Source organism: Miscanthus floridulus, chromosome 6, assembly GCF_019320115.1.
Source record: "Miscanthus floridulus cultivar M001 chromosome 6, ASM1932011v1, whole genome shotgun sequence".
Classification (NCBI taxonomy): domain Eukaryota; kingdom Viridiplantae; phylum Streptophyta; class Magnoliopsida; order Poales; family Poaceae; genus Miscanthus; species Miscanthus floridulus.
The window spans coordinates 97,452,722-97,470,162 of NC_089585.1; the positions used below are offsets into that span (position 1 = coordinate 97,452,722).

At 47.7% G+C, this 17,441-nt stretch overlaps 2 protein-coding genes and 1 non-coding gene across 4 annotated transcripts; 2 read left to right on the plus strand and 1 right to left on the minus strand.

Annotated features, from left to right (window-relative positions):
• The first annotated feature begins 8,263 nt into the window (after positions 1–8,263).
• On the plus strand, positions 8,264–10,737 carry LOC136458729 (uncharacterized). 2 transcript variants are annotated; one of them, XM_066458657.1, is made up of 4 exons: positions 8,264–8,423; positions 9,382–9,577; positions 10,002–10,035; positions 10,333–10,737. In XM_066458657.1, the coding sequence occupies exons 1-3, from the start codon at positions 8,332–8,334 to the stop codon at positions 10,029–10,031; spliced, it is 318 nt and encodes a 105-aa protein (XP_066314754.1). In that variant the 5' UTR covers positions 8,264–8,331; the 3' UTR covers positions 10,032–10,035; positions 10,333–10,737. The 2 variants fall into 2 exon arrangements, with proteins under 2 accessions (XP_066314754.1, XP_066314753.1); XM_066458656.1 differs by having other exon boundaries at positions 10,002–10,021.
• A 320-nt stretch (positions 10,738–11,057) lies between these two features.
• Positions 11,058–17,110, plus strand: LOC136458730 (uncharacterized). The gene is made up of 3 exons (XM_066458658.1): positions 11,058–11,207; positions 11,286–11,473; positions 16,425–17,110. Exons 2-3 carry the CDS (start codon positions 11,309–11,311, stop codon positions 17,010–17,012), a joined length of 753 nt encoding a protein of 250 aa, XP_066314755.1. The 5' UTR covers positions 11,058–11,207; positions 11,286–11,308; the 3' UTR covers positions 17,013–17,110.
• LOC136462100 (small nucleolar RNA Z247) lies at positions 15,440–15,578 on the minus strand. Its single transcript, XR_010760620.1, has one exon. It is a non-coding gene; the product is annotated as a small nucleolar RNA Z247 (small nucleolar RNA).
• Positions 17,111–17,441: the final 331 nt, after the last annotated feature.

The following is a 17,441-nucleotide window of genomic DNA, read 5'->3' on the forward strand; positions in this document are numbered from 1 at the left end:
GCGAAACACTTGGGATGCCCTAAGTCATGTCTGAGACCGGCAGGGACGTCTCCGAATGGGATCCCACCATAGGGAGGTACCGAGCCACCAAGGCCCAGCGAACGGCCTCGGCACCCACTAGAGAAACCCTTCGGTACTTTTGGAGTGCGTCTCTTGACCGCTAGCCGTCCCCTAGCAAACGGGGCACGGGCCTCCACTCGGACTTACCCGATAACAGCTCACCGGAAGTGCCAACGCTCGTGCCCACCGATGGTAGCCTGGCACATTCCACCCCTCCTTCCGAGCGAAAAGGAAGCGTGAGGGTCGTGCAAAAAAGCCAGGGGAACCCCCGACGGACCTCTTGCCTCGTGCAGAGGCTAGGGGGCTCTTCCTGCAACCTTGATGAGACCTAGCGACCCCGATTCGCACTCGAGGGGGCTCGACAAAACAACCCCTCCTTCTGAGCGAAAAGGAAGCACGAGGGTCGTACAAAAAGCCAGGGGAGCTCCTGACGGCCCTCTCGCTTTGTGCAGAGGCTAGGGAGCCCTTCCTGCAACCTCGTTGAGACCCCGCAACCAAGGCTCGCGCCCAAAGGGGCCTCGGCAAACAAACCCTCACGCGCGAGGGGTGTATAAAAAGCCAGGGGAGCTCCCGACGGCCCTCTCGCTCCGTGCAGAGGCTAGGGGGCTCTTCCTACAACCTTGCCGAGACCCAGCGGCTCCGGCTCGCACCCAAATGGGCTCGGCAAACAAACCCTCCATCCGAATGAAAAGGATATGTGAGGGTCGAACAAAAAAGCCAGGGGACCCCTGATCGCCCTCTTGCTCTAGGCAGAGGCTCGGGGGCTCCTCTTGCACCCAAGACAAAGACAAATGATCTAAACCTGCGCTAGAAGTTTCATTACAAATACGATAAAGGGCACCGAGCCCGCTATGGTCTAGGGGTTCGAAGGCTGGGCCCCCTGAGGTTTCGACAGCTGCCCCAGGGCAACAGGGTCAAGGACGACTAGGGGCGAGCCCACGAATGGCCGAGGCCCGAGCAAACGACCGCTCGGGGCGTCCTAAGTCGTGTCTGAGACCGGCAGGGAGGTCTCCAAATGGGATCCCACCGTAGGGAGGCACCGAGCCACCGAGGCCTAGCGAACGGCCTCGGCACCCACTAGAGAAACCCTCTGGTACTCTTAGAGTGCGTCTCTGGACCGCTAGCCGTCCCCTAGCGAACGGGGCACGAGCCTCCACTCGGACTTACCCGATAACAGCCCACCGGAAGTGCCAACGCTCGTGCCCACCAAGGGTAGTCTGGCACATTCCACCCCTCCTTCCAAGTGAAAAAGAAGCATGAGGGTCGTGCAAAAAGCTAGGGGAACCCCTGACGGACATCTTGCTCCATGCAGAGGCTAGGGGGCTCTTCCTGCAACCTTGCCGAGACCCCGTGACCCGAACTCGCACTTGTGGGCTCGGCAAATACGATAAAAACACCTCACTCAAAACACGAAAAAAGCCCCTGGAGGAGTGATTCCACTCCTCCAGGGCCTCGGGGGCTACACCCGGCGGGTGCGCTCGTGCGCACCCACCGAAACCTCAAGAAGCAAAACACAATCCCTATGGGAGCGGCTACAAGCCAAGTCTCGACAAACCCTCAGGGAGAGTGCACACACTCCCCCTAAGGCTCAGGGGCTACTGTCGGGTACCATAGAACGGGGTACCCTGAGCGTACACCAAAAGGGGTACTTAAATCCCATCAATGACAAAGTTAGAGGGTAAGCCATGGGCTCATCACCAGCCTCGTCCGAGCCCACTAGGCTCTCCGCCTCGCCTTAGGCCTCGCACGGGAGGTCTCGGCGTCCTGACGCAATCTTCGCCTCGTGCGAGGCCTCTCACGGGAGGCCTCGGCAAGGAGCCCAATCTCCATCTCGCCCGAGGCCCCGTGCCTACAACCTCGAATGAGACAGCTATTCTCCGTATCGCTTGAGGCTGGCTTGTCAATAGCCCGTCGCCCCCGCCTCGACCGGTCTTCCCGACAGCATGTCATGTCCCATTAATGCGTCAACCACTCCCGCAATCTCAGCCGGACGACGGCTTGACACCGCAGAGTGGCCGACAGGACATGAGGTCGCATCAGCGCCATACCAGCTGAGACAGGGCACGGTGGGGATTACCGGCCACTATATTCTAACACTGTGCCCATGATCAGCGCCCGCACTACACTATGCAGCGCGATCCCCACCTCGGAAACAACACGACATGGGTAGCCTGGCCTGGGTCATCATCGCCTCCGAACCAGCACACCAGATCAACCGCTTCCTCCAGGCCTCGGCACTCTACACCAGGGTCTCGGCTATCTCGGGATTCACATCTGCCGAGACCCCCCACTGTGGTTCCGCCTCGGCACCGATCGAGCCTCGGCCTCGCGCATAGTCAATCCACAGCGACCCGCACGCTGACCGCCGCACCCGCTCCGAGGTAGCCCTAGAGCTCCCATGACGCATAGGATCGGATGTGACCAGCACGCCGCCCCAGTGCTCCAAGGACGGACCACTCCAACAACTATGCCACCATAGGAATAGGCTACAAGGCTTGGACACGCCGCCTCTGTTTGCACGACGCCGTATAGTTAGCACATGTACTGTCCTTGTCCTCCCTTCAACTATAAAAGGAAAGGATTTGGGCCATTTAGGGGAGGGGATAGGTTCTCACGAAGAACAACACCCTATAACACGCACACTTCCCTGCCGCTTGAGAGCAACGTCTCAAGCAGCCCACATCACTCCCCGCCGAGACCTAGGACTGTCTCTCTCTCTCACCTAGCTTGTAACCCCCTGCTACAAGCACTTCGGTGCAAGGAATACAAGATCAATCTCCCAGACTGGACGTAGGGCACGAATTGCTCGAACCAGTATAAGCCTTGTGTCTCTTTGCATCACCATCCGGAATCGGGAACACGCAGAACAAATTCACTAGTTGGTTGAGGACCCCCCGGTCCAAAACACCGACACTATTGTAAGTCTACATAAAAACTCATCTTGCCCTTGCAAATGTCCCCATGTGTTATTATGGATTTAAGCCTTGCTTCCTACAAATTCTCCCCATTACATAGGTTAATCCATAATCCACTATCCTCCCTTTCTCGGACCATTACTATAAATTAATGCTTGCTTTTGATCCTTTAAATTCTCCACCTTTGGAATCAAACACCAAAAAGAAAGACATTAGTAGCACAAGGGAGGGTCAAACTTTGTGATCCTTTGTGTGTAGAGTGAAATAGATCACATGTTGATTTCTACCACTGCAATCGGTGGTGGATATTTGAAGTATGATGCTTAATTCCGGGGACTCTATTTTTCTTGCAATGATACTACTACACACATGATAAGCTTAAAAATATGTTAGTCTCAAAGTATCCAACTTGTAGAGTAACCTCCCCCTAAATTTGTGCACACAAGTATAGAATACTTGTAGGAAACATGCACATTGATTTTAGAATCAAAAACACCACTTGAAAGATGACATCACATGAATGTGAGGGTCATTTTCGAAGGCGATATTTGGGAGAAATTATCTATAATTTGGACTTTGGCACATATTAGATGAACAATTGAAGGACATGCTATGTGTCGTGCTCCTAAACAATTTTAAACCATGTAGGATTGCTCCAAGGAATAAGAATGAAACCGAGCAAGCCTACCATATGAAATATCTAGTGTATGCATGACCAAATATATAAGAATGCAAATGCAAACCTAGGCATGAGGAGTAACTAGATGCTAAAAGATTCCAATTGTAGGAAAATTTAAATCTAATACCAATTAAAGTAAATTGAATCTAGTTACCTAACATGGGAAGGAGAATTTGGGTTCATAGTATTCACTAACCCACTTGGCAATGATTTTGTCTATCATGATGCACCCCATGAAATGCATCCATACTTTGACAAGTCTCCAAATTCCTCGAAGTCCACCGGACTTCTCACTTCCCTTTTGGGATCTAAATCTTCTTGGTGCTCTTCATGTTGGAGATGATTTCCTTTGGCACCCAAAAGCGTTTGACCCCATTGTTGACTTGCTTGTTCACCTTGATGGCCACCACCTTGTCATTTTTCTTCTTCTTCAAGAGATAAGGTGTGGAGGCCTTTTTGTTTACCTTGTTGGTGTAGGTGTTGGAGAGCTTGCTTGTTTGCTTTTTCTTTCTTCTTTGTTCCTCCCCCATTCTTTACCTTGCACTCATAAGACTTGTGACCTTCCTTGTGGCACACGTAGCAAACCATGGTTTGTCCTTTATCAAGCTTCTTCACTCCCTTGACGGTGTTATCTTGATGAAGTCGGGCTTGCTTTGCCTTGCCTTTCACTTGAGTCAAGTCCTTGGTGAGGTGAGCTACTTCTTGCTTGAGATGCTCATTCTCCTTTGCAATCACTTGTGTGCATGTATCTACAACAACTTTCTCAACACAAACTTGGTTGCACAAAGATAAGTCTAAACATAAATCATTACAAGAAGTAGATGCATCCTTTTTAGACATGTTAGAACTTTTCTTTTTAGATGCCTTAGTGGGGGTTGTACTAACGGCTTCAAGATTAGCAACTTTATTAGTTAGCTCATCACAGTGTTTGCACATGGTTTCCATTTTAGCAAGCAAACTTTTATAAGCATCTTGTGAGCTAGCTAACTTTTCTTTTAATTTTTTATTTTTTTTTACAAGTTGCTCATCATTGATTATGTATGCATTTGTTGTTGCACTAGCCTCAAGTTTCTCAATTTTAGTAGATAGTTCAACATTGAGATTAGCAAAGTTCTTATATTGTTCAAGCAAAATTTTATATGCTTCTTGTAAACTATCTAGCTTTTCTTTTATTTTCCAAGCTTCTTTTGTTGACTAGTGTAAACTTTAGCATAATTAAGATTTTGTTGCACAATTTCTTCATAAGAAGGTATTTCATTATCACTATCACTCTCACTATAGGATGAACTTTTGTTACCTCGTGCCATAAGGCACACACATGAAGAGCTTGATGATGAGTGCTTGCGCCCTCACCTCTTGTGATGGTGTTCTTCTTCACTTAAAGAATTATCCCATGACCTTATTGATGTGAGGGCTTGGTTCTTGCACGCCTTCTTTGTCTTGGGTGTGGGTTTGTTTGGACAAACTTCCACAAAGTGCCCCAACTCGCCGCATCCATAGCATCCTCTTTTTCTTTGCTCATTTCTTTGATTGGTGAAGATGATATCTTAAATTTGGATGGGCACACCCTTGACATTGAGCCTTTGGATCATCTTCTCCACCTTGTTGATAAGTTTGATTGATTCTTCATCAAGGTCGGAGGTGGAGGAGGAAGATTGATCATCATCACTTGAATCTTTATCATCATTCTTCTTCTTCATTTGAGGAGCTTAAGCTTGAGCTTGTCTCAACTTGCTTATCCTTCATCTTTTTTTTCTTGTCACATGCAAGAGCTTTGTCTATGCTTGATGAAGAGGCTTCTTCTTGACCCATCTTGCATGACATTTCAAATGCCACTACCTTGCCAATGACTATGGCCGGGGTTATGGTGCTCAAGTCCTCTATATTGTGAAGGATGGTGATGATGCTTGTATATTTCTTTTGTGGTAGCACGGAGATGATCTTCCTCACGATGTCCGTATCATCTAGCTTTGTTAATCCTATAGAATGAAGCTCATTGATAATTAGATTCAAACAAGAATACATATCACAAACAAGCTCATCATCATTCATTTCAAAGGAATCATAATTTTGTTTAGCTAGACAATGTTTTTGCTCACGGACATTACTTGTGCCGTCATGAAGCTCTTGAAGTTTTAACCAAATTTTATGTGTCATATTTAAAGTGAATACTTGGTTAAACATATCCACGCTAAATGATTCAAACAAGCAATTCTTTGCTCTAGCATTGAAATAAATTTCCTTTTTATCACTCTTCGTGGGTTTATCGGGATTCTTAATGGGTTTCATTCCGTCACGAGTGACTCTCCAAACTTCCAAATCAACCGCCTCAAGGTAGCAAACCATTCTAGCTCTACAGTATGGGAAGTGTGCCGTCAAAGTGCGAAGGTCTAGAGGTATCAATCACAACCACTCTAAATAGCGTCGGCTCAACGGCGGTTAAGCCAAAGGTCCAAATTGAGCCAACCAGCTCTGATATCAATTGAAGGTCCAAATTGAAGGGACCGTGACGCCTATGGAATTAGGCAACTTAAAAATCTAACTCCGTAAACTATGGCCTCTTTTTCTAACCCTAGCAAAACCTATGCGGCTATGCAAAAGATAAACTATCTAAATATGCAACTACGGTTTTGCTAGTATGTTGCTATCTCTACCGCAAAAGGAATAATACAATCAATGTAAATGCGGAAGCTAAAGAGCAAGGTAGAGATATGCAAACTCCCGTCGACGACTCCGGTATTTTTACCGAGGTATCAAGAAGCGCGTAAGCTTCCCCCTAGTCCTCGTTGGAGCCCCTCGCAAGAAATCCCTCGCAAGGGCCAAGCTCCTGGTCGGATAACTCCGTAGATAGGCTCGGGCCTTCCCCATGCGCAAGTGGGTCTCCGACGTGCCTTCCGGCAAGCCTCTCCCGGATGCTCCCCGCCGTCTTCACTATCAAGCTTCCGGCAAAAACGCCACGGGCCTTGTTCACTCCGGTACACGGTGACGGCCACACCACAAACTCGGTTGGTGTGATCTCGCAAGACTACAAGCCCTTTCGATGTACAACAATGGTGCTCGCAAGCATCGAGTGGTAAGAGGTATGCAAACCTCACTAAACACTAGGCCTAAACCTAGAGCAAGCGCATAAGCGGTGGTCTAATCAACCTAAGCACTTCGCAAAGCACCTACGCTAATCACCTAATGAAACACTAAGCACTATACAAGTGGAGATCACTAAAATAATGTATCAACACCCTTGGTATATTTTCTCAGCTCCACACGTCTCGAATGGCCGGTTGGGGGTCTATTTATAAGTTCCACTGAGAAAATAGCCGTTGGTGACAAAATCCCACTTTTCTACTACTGACCGGACTCTGACCAGCGTCCGCGTCTGGTCACGAAAACGACTCTCTAGAACCTTACTGATATTGATCGGACTCTAGCACCCAGCATTCGGTCACTTTGTTGCTCAGCGTCCGGTCACCTCTATGAGCTGTCCAGCGTCCGGTCACTTCTGTGACCTCGTTTCTTCGCGATCTTGCGTCCGGCTTGATTCCTATCTTCGTGCTTGGACTTTGCTTGATATCTTGGGTTTTGCTTGTGCTTCTGAGGTCTTGCTTATGGTGTTGATCATCGGATCATCACGCCACCTTCGTTTAAGTCACGTCTTGCATCCTATTAAACTACAAAACAACCACTGCAAATTCATTAGTCCAATTTAGTTGTGTTAGTCATCAAACACCAAAGTCTAAAGTAAATGGGCCAATGGTCCATTTTTCTTACAAATTGCACTTGTATTCACCTGATGCTGTGGCAGTTGTGCACCGCCGGTCGCCGCCGACTACCACCCCAACGCCTGGAATTGACTAGTCCTGGCCTTCCCTATGTTGCAAAACGCATGTTTGAAGTGTTTTAAATGTTTCAGAGGTATGTTTTAAATGTTTCATATGGATGTTGCAATGGTAGTTTTCGGATGTTACACATGTTGTAATAGTTATATACGTATGTTGTAGGAGTTTGTTCAAAATATTTTATCTGTTTTCAGACGCATGTTGTAAGTGTTTTAGCTGGACGTTGCATATGTTGCAATGGCTATGTTACAAATGTATGTTTCAAATATTTCATCTGTTTTGAACGTATGTTTCAATTGTTTCATGTAATTGTTGTAAAATTATATCTGGATGTAGGGTTGTTGAGCGAGGAAGAGAGAGCTAGCGCGAGAGTCATGTCGGCGTCGATGTGGGGAGGAGGCACAGGTCGCACAGCGCCGGTGTGGCGCGGGAGTCATCCGAGCGACAAGACGGGGTGTGGAAGAGGCGGGGTGAGACATCGGTGTGGAAGAGACGGGCCGAGTCATTCGGGCGGCGTGTGCAGGGGAGCAGTAGGGAGTGGAAGGACGTGTTTGGTTTGCTACTATATTTGCCATCAAGATAAATTTTAATAATCAAATTGGTGCTTGTGAAGTTAGTCCACTTTGTGCACTGTTAGCATGCAAATAAATTATGGTCAAAAGTTGATCAAAGTTGGTAAATTTTTGCTTGACTAGCTTGGCGCACCGCGCACCTACGTCGGCAGAATCGCGGCACGAGCCGGTGTTGGCCTCGGACGCAAAATACAACATACTCGAGGCCATATACGCAAGAGTGTTGCTACCAAGTCGGCACGGCAAGTCTACTGCTCGAACTAACCAGAAAGATGGCGGCGGCGGCGGGCGGCGGGTTCTCTGGCGACGTTCCGATCTTCCACGCGGAAAACCTCGTCAGCAACGTCAAATCAATCAACTACAGGTTCGTATCACCGTCGTCTCCTTTACAAAATTTGGATTACCTAAATCTGATCTAGTCAGTAGCCAGTAGGCATGTCTAGGTTTCGCTTGATCTCGATTCCGATTTGTGCGACCGGAGACTCTCATATACGGCAAGGATCTTGCTGATTGGTGATTAAACTCTAGTTCATAATATAGATTCGCAGTGTAGGGTCGACATTTTAGTTCCGTGTTGTTGATTGACAGGCGAGGATAAAATACTTTTGGTTATGGTTAGAGCTGCAGAAGATGCTGGGTTTGGTACGGAAAGTGGAAAAGGAGACAATGAGATAGTGAAATTAGGATTTCGCAATCAAATATTCAAACACTGCAATTTGGTACAGCACCAGTTCTTTGGAGTTAATCACTGTTATATGGGGGTCTGAACATACAGAGTTCTGTTGAAAAATAGTTGAAGCTCTTTGTTTTGTGATTGAGAGATTTCGAACTTCACTTCATTTAGATTTTGAGTAATAGATCCAAAGAAAGTTAAGGAAATACAGAGTAGTTGATTATTACCATATTTTGGTTGAATTGAGAAATAAATGAAAGAAATGAGCAAAAGAGAGATGTTGAGTGGTATCGTGTGGTCCATACTCTCATGTTCTATACCAATGACATTCTATTTTCAGCTCATCCTCCAAACATATTTTCAAAACTTCAAATGCATAATTGTCCAATTAATGTTGAAAGTTGTTACACTAATTCCAGCATCTGATAAATGTTAAGTGGACGTGCTCTAACTCCCTTGTCACCTAAAAGCTCTGAAAGTTTTTCATGTGAAGATTTGCTTTTCTACTTCCTGGTCAACTAGATACTGAATTAACATGTTTGTTACCATCAATCTTTTCATAGCTGCATCTGCCTTCTTGATATTTCATTTAGAATGCTTTACCCATTTACACTAAGCTGACTTAAGGACATTTTTCTGTGCCTTTCAGCCGGACATTCTTGTCAATCATTAGTGGAGTTGTTGCTGGAATATGGGGGTTTACAGGCTTGATGGGATTTGTGTTCTACCTTCTTGTGATGATGGTTGCATCTCTGATGCTTTTGGTGAAGGCCAAATTTTCGGTCCATACATACTTTGACAGTTGGAACAGGATTATAATTGAAGGAGTTCTTGGAGGCCTGATGGTAAGAATTATTGGTGCCGATGAAAGCAGATGAAAATTTATTATATTCCTTTATGATTCACCAGAAGTTCAAAACATAGTGATGCAAAAATAATGAATTCTACTGAAACAATTTCATACGTGTGATGTCTTGATCAACATACTACTTTATTGAAGATGAAGAGGATTGGAGCATGTCTAGGATATAGTGAGCCATAGAAAGCAGAGCATTCTATTACCTTTTCTACTGTAATGACTCTTGCTTTTAAGCTAGGGTAGTATTCCATTAGCACGGGTTCACCTCCTTGCTAAAGGTACCTAATTGGTTCCTCTTCTGGTGATATTTGCTTCCATTCTGACTTCTGAGTAAATTTATGATAATTACTACATGCCTTTTTTTTCTTTTATAATAAATGTTCTAACATTCTTTCCTTTCTATTTTGCAGTCTTTCGTGTTGTTTTGGACGTATCCTTGATATTGTAAGGCTTTACTATCATTCTAACTTCTAATATATGCTTCCGATGTGTTTTTTGCTGTGTTTGTGGGTTGATAGGTTTCATTCACTTTACTTAACACAACAACATAATATTGTGACTACCAAATCCTTTAAAGAAGTGACACATAGTAATGTTGTGAGGTTATACTGTTGTAGGCACTTCATCTAAGGAATTGCTGTGATGCGTGATGTAGTTTGTTGCACCTATTTTGTGTAATGATTCCCCTAACTTTTTATGACTGTCAACATATACCCTCAAGTTCATCCGTAACGTGAGCAGATTTGCTTATGACATTGTCCACATCTTCTGATGGATGAAACAAGAGCTCTCTGAAGAACTGAGGAACCATGTAATCCCTTTGTATGAGACAGAATTAATGTGTAATTGGACCTACTCTGCCATGTGGGGACTATGTTCAGTGGACTGCCGTCCGTCCTCAATTGGTCTCTTGCTGTATACTAGTCAGAAGCCTGAACTTTAGAAAGTTACAAGACTATCAATAAACTCAGGTTAGCAGACTGTCAGATTCGTGTAACTCCCCAGCTGTCTGCAAGTGGTGCTCGATTCTATGGACATGCAATAGAGCACGCATTTTGTAATAAAATGGGTGTTATGGCTGCCCAGGTCGCTGACCAGAACATGTGAAACATATATGTATCGAAAGCCCTCATTTCATTTCTTGTATATATTCCCCAAGCATCATGCCTTTGCCTGAGTATGTATGTGTGTTTTCCAGACAGAATAATGGTCATCAAGCCCCATGGCGCGTGGCGGCTATGAAAGTGAAGAACACCAAAGCTACTCATGGGGGTGCGCGCTGACGGAGTGTTCAACTCGCACTTCGCCGGCAGTGCGCGCACACGCGCGTCTATCCCAGCCCACCACCATGCCACGCCATCCGGAAGTGCGTAGTACGGCGCAGGATCCGCCGCGCAGTCACGACTCGCGGGTTGCTTGTCCGCGTTGCCTTCGTAGCTGTTTTGCTGGTTTGAGCGGCCCAGAAAAAAAGGTCGTGCCGTCGTGACTCCTGATTTCACTCGAAAGGAGAGAGGATCCAGTTCCATTTTGCCCAAAACCATCCATCCGCGTCGATCGGAGAGACAGCACAGCATATAGGCAGGCGGGCACGGAGAGAGGAAAAAGCGGCATCAGAGGTACGCGCTGTTCGCTCCTGTTTCGGCTAAGCCAACAGTATTTTTCTCTCACAGTAAGCTGCCGGACTTATCATCTAGAAATCAACGAAGAGACTCGTACGATGTACCGGGAGGAGCAGCTGGACCTGGTGCTGGTGCCGCTGGCCCTGGCGGCGGTGGCCGGCTACCACCTGTGGCTCCTCTGGGCGATCCTGCGCCATCCCACCCGAACCGTCATCGGCCTCAACGCCATCGCACGCAAGAGCTGGGTCGCCGCCATGATGGCCGTCGGTACCATGCCTATGTGTGAAAATTATGGGTTAACGAGGTTACCCTCCTGGGATCCTCGGCTTCGTGTTATATGGATGGAAACAGCCCCCACCGTGGCATGTTACACAAATTGTGAGATTAGAACAATTCATTCCTAATATATCTCAACTACCTATTTTGGTATAACAACCATGCACCATACATTGATCCTGGACTAAGCTACAACCGCACGTCTTATACATGTGCTAGCCGAATCCTCTAACACTCCTCCTCAATCTCAGCCACTTGTAAGGTTGAGATTGTCTCTGAATTGTCGAAGCTTGACAGTTGGTAGTGCTTTGGTAAATCCATCTGCTACTTGATCACCGGTGTGTATGAACCGAATGTCCAGTAGCTTCTGGGCTACCCGCTCCCGCACAAAGTGAAAATCAATTTCAATATGTTTAGTTCTGGCATGAAAAATAGGATTAGCAGACAGATATGTTGCACCTAAATTATCACACCATAGCAGTGCTTTGGGTGGATGTGAAACTCCGAGTTCGGTGAGCAATTTTTGAACCCAGAGCATCTCAGCAATAGCATTTGCCAAAGCCTTATACTCTGCCTCAGTGCTGGATCGAGAGACAGTTGGTTGCTTCCTGGCTGTCCAAGAGATCAAATTATCACCAAGAAATACTGCAAAACCACCTGTCGACCTCCGGTCATCAATACATCCAGCCCAATCTGCATCTGAGAAGGCACTGACAAGCATAGACTTTGATCTTCGGATATGTAGGCCAAGGTTTTAGTTCCACTTACATACCTCAGGATCCTCTTCACGGCGCTCCAATGCACAGTAGTGGGAGCATGTAAGAACTGACATACTTTATTCACAGCGAAAGCTATATCAGGCCGCGTCAAGGTTAAGTACTGAAGGGCCCCTACCATGCTACGGTATTTGGTGGAATCATCAGGTCCTAGCTTGTCACCACTCTCAATGCTCAACTTCTGGGAAGGAGACAAGGGTGTATCAACCGACTTACAGGATTGCATGCCCGACCTTTTTAAAATGTCCATAGCGTACCTCTCTTGGGTGAGAGTCAATCCACCATATCCCCTCTTGACTTCGATGCCCAAGAAGAAATGAAGGTCACCGAGATCCTTGAGTGCAAAGTCTCCCTGCAAGTCGGCTAAAAATGCATCTGTTGCATGTTGTGAAGAGCTAGCCACAATAATGTCATCAACATAAACCAGAACAAACAAAGTGTGATCACCTTTGCTATAGTAGAATAGAGATGTATCAGCTTTGGAGGGCACAAAACCAAGTCGTTGAAGCTTACCACACAGCCGAGCATACCAAGCACGAGGTGCCTATTTCAGACCATACAGTGCTTTATCAAGCTTGCACACATATTCAGGATGTCTTGGATCAACATACCCAGGAGGTTGATGCATATAGACCTCTTCTTCAAGAACACCATGGAGGAAAGCATTTTGCACATCGAGCTGGCGCAATGACCATCCCCTGGACATAGCCACAGACAAAATAATACGTATGGTGGCAGCCTTCACCACAGGACTAAATGTGTCCTCATAATCAATTCCATATCGCTGTTTGTAGCCTTTTGCAACCAAGCGGGCTTTGTAGCGATCAACAGACCCATCTGCTCTCCTCTTGATTTTGTAGACCCATTTGCACCCAATGATGTTCTTCCCTTTTGGTGGTGGCATAAGTCGCCATGTCTTATTTTTCATAAGAGCTTGATGTTCCGCGTTCATAGCGGACACCCACCGTGGATCTGCAAGTGCCTCATGAACTGTAGCAGGCTCCTCAGAAGAAGTGCTAGCCAGCTGACACCACCGTACAGTGCCATCGGTGTAAACCTTCGGTTTGCTGATCCCGTGCTGCAAACGGGTTACTGCTCGCTGAGGCTGCTGTTGATGTTCTGGTGCAGGTGGTGTAGGACTGGCCACAGGAGAAGAAAGTTCGGGCGCCGCCTGGGCCCCCACCACGGGGTCTGATTGTGGCAATAGGCTGGATGACTCAGTCCCTGCATGCGCCGATGTAGACGATCCGACGTCGACTGGAGACAATGCCGCTGCATCGTGCGGCTGGAGGCGGGGCACTGATCCCACAGCTGATTCGTCACCGCTAGGAACTCCCGTCGCGTCACCCAATTCTCCTCCGGAATTGCAGCTACCTCCGGTGAGGGGACCCATGAAATGATGCCCCATGTTCTCTGGTATTACACCGGATAAGTTTGGATTGACACCTGATTTTTGTCCTGCATCAAATGAATCTCCAGAAGGCATATCAGTAGGTAATGGAGAGAACAATCCATGGTCAGACAAATGTGCATCCCCAACGTTGGATGGATTTGTCAAGATATCAGGAAGAAGAGCGATTTCTGCCCGCAACCGAGCGCCTGCATTTGGGTGGAGTGATGCAAAAGGAAAAATGTGTTCATCAAAGACGACATCTCTAGAAACATAGATACGACCTTCCTTTGGTTCAAGACACTTGAATCCCTTATGCTGAATACTATAGCCCAAGAAAACACATTGCTTAGAACGAAATTCTAATTTTTTTGTATTGTACGGTCGAAGATGTGGCCAGCATGCGCACCCAAAAGTGCGGAGGGAGGTGTACTCTGGTTGTTGACCAAATAAACGATAAAAGGGAGTGTCATTATTGATCACTTTAGAGGGAAGTCGATTTATTAAGAAAACAGCAGTTAAGAACGCTTCATCCCAAAACTTCAATGGCAAGGATGCATGCGCTAGAAGGGTCAAACCAACCTCAACTATGTGTCTATGTTTCCGTTCGGCAGAACCATTTTGTTGATGAGCATGAGGGCAAGAAACTCGATGTACGATCCCTACATGTTTGAAGAAAGAACTTAGGGCTTGATATTCTCCTCCCCAGTCGGTTTGGATAGCACGGATTTTCTTGTTGAATTGGCGCTCTACCAAGTTTTGGAAATCACTGAAGCACTGGAAAACTTCAGATTTTTTCCTCAATAAATAAATCCAGACAAATTTACTGTGATCATCAATAAAGGAAACATAATAGTTGTTGCGACCAACAGAGGTTGGAGCAGGGCCCCATACATCAGAAAACACAAGATCAAAGGAGCTAGCTGAAGTGGTAATGGATCTTGGGTATGGTAGTTGATGACTTTTACCCTGCTGGCAGGCATCGCAAACACTAGCTTTATTGGAATCTTTTGTGACTGGAAGCTGGTGGCGTTGTATGACTTGCTGGACTATGGCAGAGGCAGGATGTCCTAGGCGGTGATGCCACAGCGACGTGGTTGACTTGATGACTCCAAGCACTTCTTTATTTGGCGACCTAACTGGATAAAGGCCGTTCTCACATCTGCCTTCGAGGAGAATTCTCCTCGTCGACTGTTCCTTGACAAGAAAACAATTTGGATGAAATTCAAGGAAAACTCCATTATCACGAGTAATACGATTGACAGATAATAAATTTTTGCTAGCAGCAGGAACATGAAGAATATTTTTAAGATGGAGATTAGAGGTTGGGGAGCGCAAATTGCCATGACCAATATGACTGATCTCCGTACCTGAGCCACTGGCGGTGTGCACTTGCTCACCACCGTGGTATTTGTCACGAACAGTGAGTTTATCTAACTCACTGGTGATGTGGTCGGTTGCACCGGTATCCATATACCAGTTAGTGTCCACTCCATAGGACATCGTTGCAGACGAGGCTGACTTCTGTGGAGGTGTGTACGAGGCGTTGAACCTCTTGAAGCAGTTGAAGGCGGTGTGTCCCTCCTTGGTGCACACCTGACAAAACACCCCCGGCTGGAAGGGGACACGGTTGCCACCACCACGTCCTTTGCCGCGGCTTGTACTGCTACGGCCGCCGCCGCTGCTGCGACCGCCACCACGGTAGCCGCCACCACTGCGCCCTCCTCTGGACACCAGGTTGGCGGAGGACTGGTATCCAGCCCCGCCACCACGAATCTCCATGCGTTGCTCGTGGCTGATGAGTTGAGTATACAACTCGGCAGCGGTGATCGGCTCCACACGTGCGGTGACGGCGGAGACAACAGGGTCATAGTCGGCGTCGAGACCCATGAGAATGTAAGAGACTAGCTCCTCATCCTCAAGTTTCCGGCCACCAGATGCCATCTCATCTGCTATGTTTTTCATCTTGCCGTAATATTCAGCAATTGACAAAGTACCTTTTGTGGCCGTGGCGAGCGCCATCCTGGTGGAGATCACACGTGCACGTGACTGCGAAGAGAACAGCTTCTCAATGGCTGTCCATGCGCCCGCCGCCGTGACCTCATTGTTTACCTGCCCAAGAATTTCCTTGGACATATTGGAGAGCAGATAGTTCAGGACCATCTGATCTTTTGCCACCCAAGCCTCATAATCAGGATTGGGCTTTGGTGGCTCCTTCGAATCCTCCTTGCCTTTCTCCGGAGCCAGGAACGGAGATGGCGGCTGCACACCCCACTGGATGAAACCAGCAAGTTGAGAACCCCGCAACGCCGATACTACTTGTGCTTTCCAGGAGGGAAAATTTCCCCTGGTGGGCTTTTCATTGGTGGGAAGAAAAGTGATGGGGAAGAAGGCAGTAGGCGCGGCGGAGGAAGAAGATGGGAACGCCATGAAGACTACCGCGTGGAGAATGGCTCTGGTACCATGTGAAAATTATGGGTTAACGAGGTTACCCTCCTGGGATCCTCGGCTTCGTGTTATATGGATGGGAACAGCCCCCACCGTGGCATGTTACACAAATTGTGGGATTAGAACGATTCATTCCTAATATATCTCAACTACCTATTTTGGTATAACAACCATGCACCATACATTGATCCTGGACTAAGCTACAACCGCACGTCCTATACATGTGCTAGCCGAATCCTCTAACACTATGCACCCTCCCCCGTCTCATCACCGTTTTTACTCTTTACTAAGCTTATTACCATCTTGCTCCGTACCGGCCAGCAGAACACGGAGAAGAACGGCGTGCTGGCGGTGCAGACGCTGCGCAACAACATCATGGCGTCGACGGTGCTGGCGACCACGGCCATCACGCTGGTCTCCGTCATCAGCGTCTTCATCGGCGTCACGTCTCCAGCCTCCTCGCCGTCCTCCAGCAAGGCGCCGGCGCCGCGGCTGGTGTACGGGAGCAAGGCCGGGGAGGTGTTCGCGGCCAAGTACCTGGCCGTGTCGCTCTGCTTCATGCTCGCCTTCGTCTGCAACGTGCAGGCCATCCGGCTGTACGCGCACGCCAGCTTCCTCCTGGGCGGCCTGCCGCCCGGCCCCGGCGACGAGGCGGAGGCGTGCGAGGAGGAGTTCGCGTCGTACGTGGCGCGGACGGTGAACCGCGGCAGCTACGCCTGGTCGCTCGGCCTGCGCGCCTTCTACGTCTCCCTCGCGCTCTTCCTCTGGACGTTCGGCCCCATACCGATGCTGGCCTGCAGCGTGCTCATGTGCGGCCTGCTCTACTTCCTCGACACCACCAGCGCCAGTGACCACGGCCACGTGCACGGCCAGCAAGGGACCCGCGCCGCCCGAAAGGATAACACAGTCTGATCTCACAGTCTTCTACTAGAATGCCAGTAACCGAAATGAATTTTATTTTATTGGTCATCAGAAAACGAGAAACTCGTATGTCGTATATAGATTAAAAAAAAAAGGAGAGGCACGCAGCCAGCAGCTCCGTGGGCTGTGCGTAGTATTGCAGATTTGCAGTATTGCTCGGTGAAAATGACACGGTGCTCCTGCACGTTGAACCCTTTTTTTATGGTACTCTGAAATGACGTTTTCTTTATGGTACTCTGAAATAACGATGAACCATCTTTTGATTACGTCCGGATGTTTATAATCACCTAGTATCTTCTACAAAAATAATACAATCTCCAGCCTGTTGGGCAGGCTTGAATTGGTTGGGTAGAACTGGTGCTGAACCAGCCAGCCAAGCAGATGCTTCCAGCAGCCAGCCAGCCCCCAGCCAATTCAAAT

Bases quoted from the DNA above. Each gene is read 5' to 3' on its own strand.
- LOC136458729 (XM_066458656.1), top strand. From the start codon at position 8,332: ATGGCGGCGGCGGCGGGCGGCGGGTTCTCTGGCGACGTTCCGATCTTC. The intron at 9,578-10,001 runs GTAAGAATTATT...TCTATTTTGCAG, and splicing joins GAGTTCTTGGAGGCCTGATG to TCTTTCGTGTTGTTTTGGAC. The intron at 10,022-10,332 runs GTATCCTTGATA...TAACGTGAGCAG, and splicing joins TCTTTCGTGTTGTTTTGGAC to ATTTGCTTATGACATTGTCC.
- LOC136458730 (XM_066458658.1), top strand. From the start codon at position 11,309: ATGTACCGGGAGGAGCAGCTGGACCTGGTGCTGGTGCCGCTGGCCCTG. The intron at 11,474-16,424 runs GTCGGTACCATG...ACCGGCCAGCAG, and splicing joins GGGTCGCCGCCATGATGGCC to AACACGGAGAAGAACGGCGT.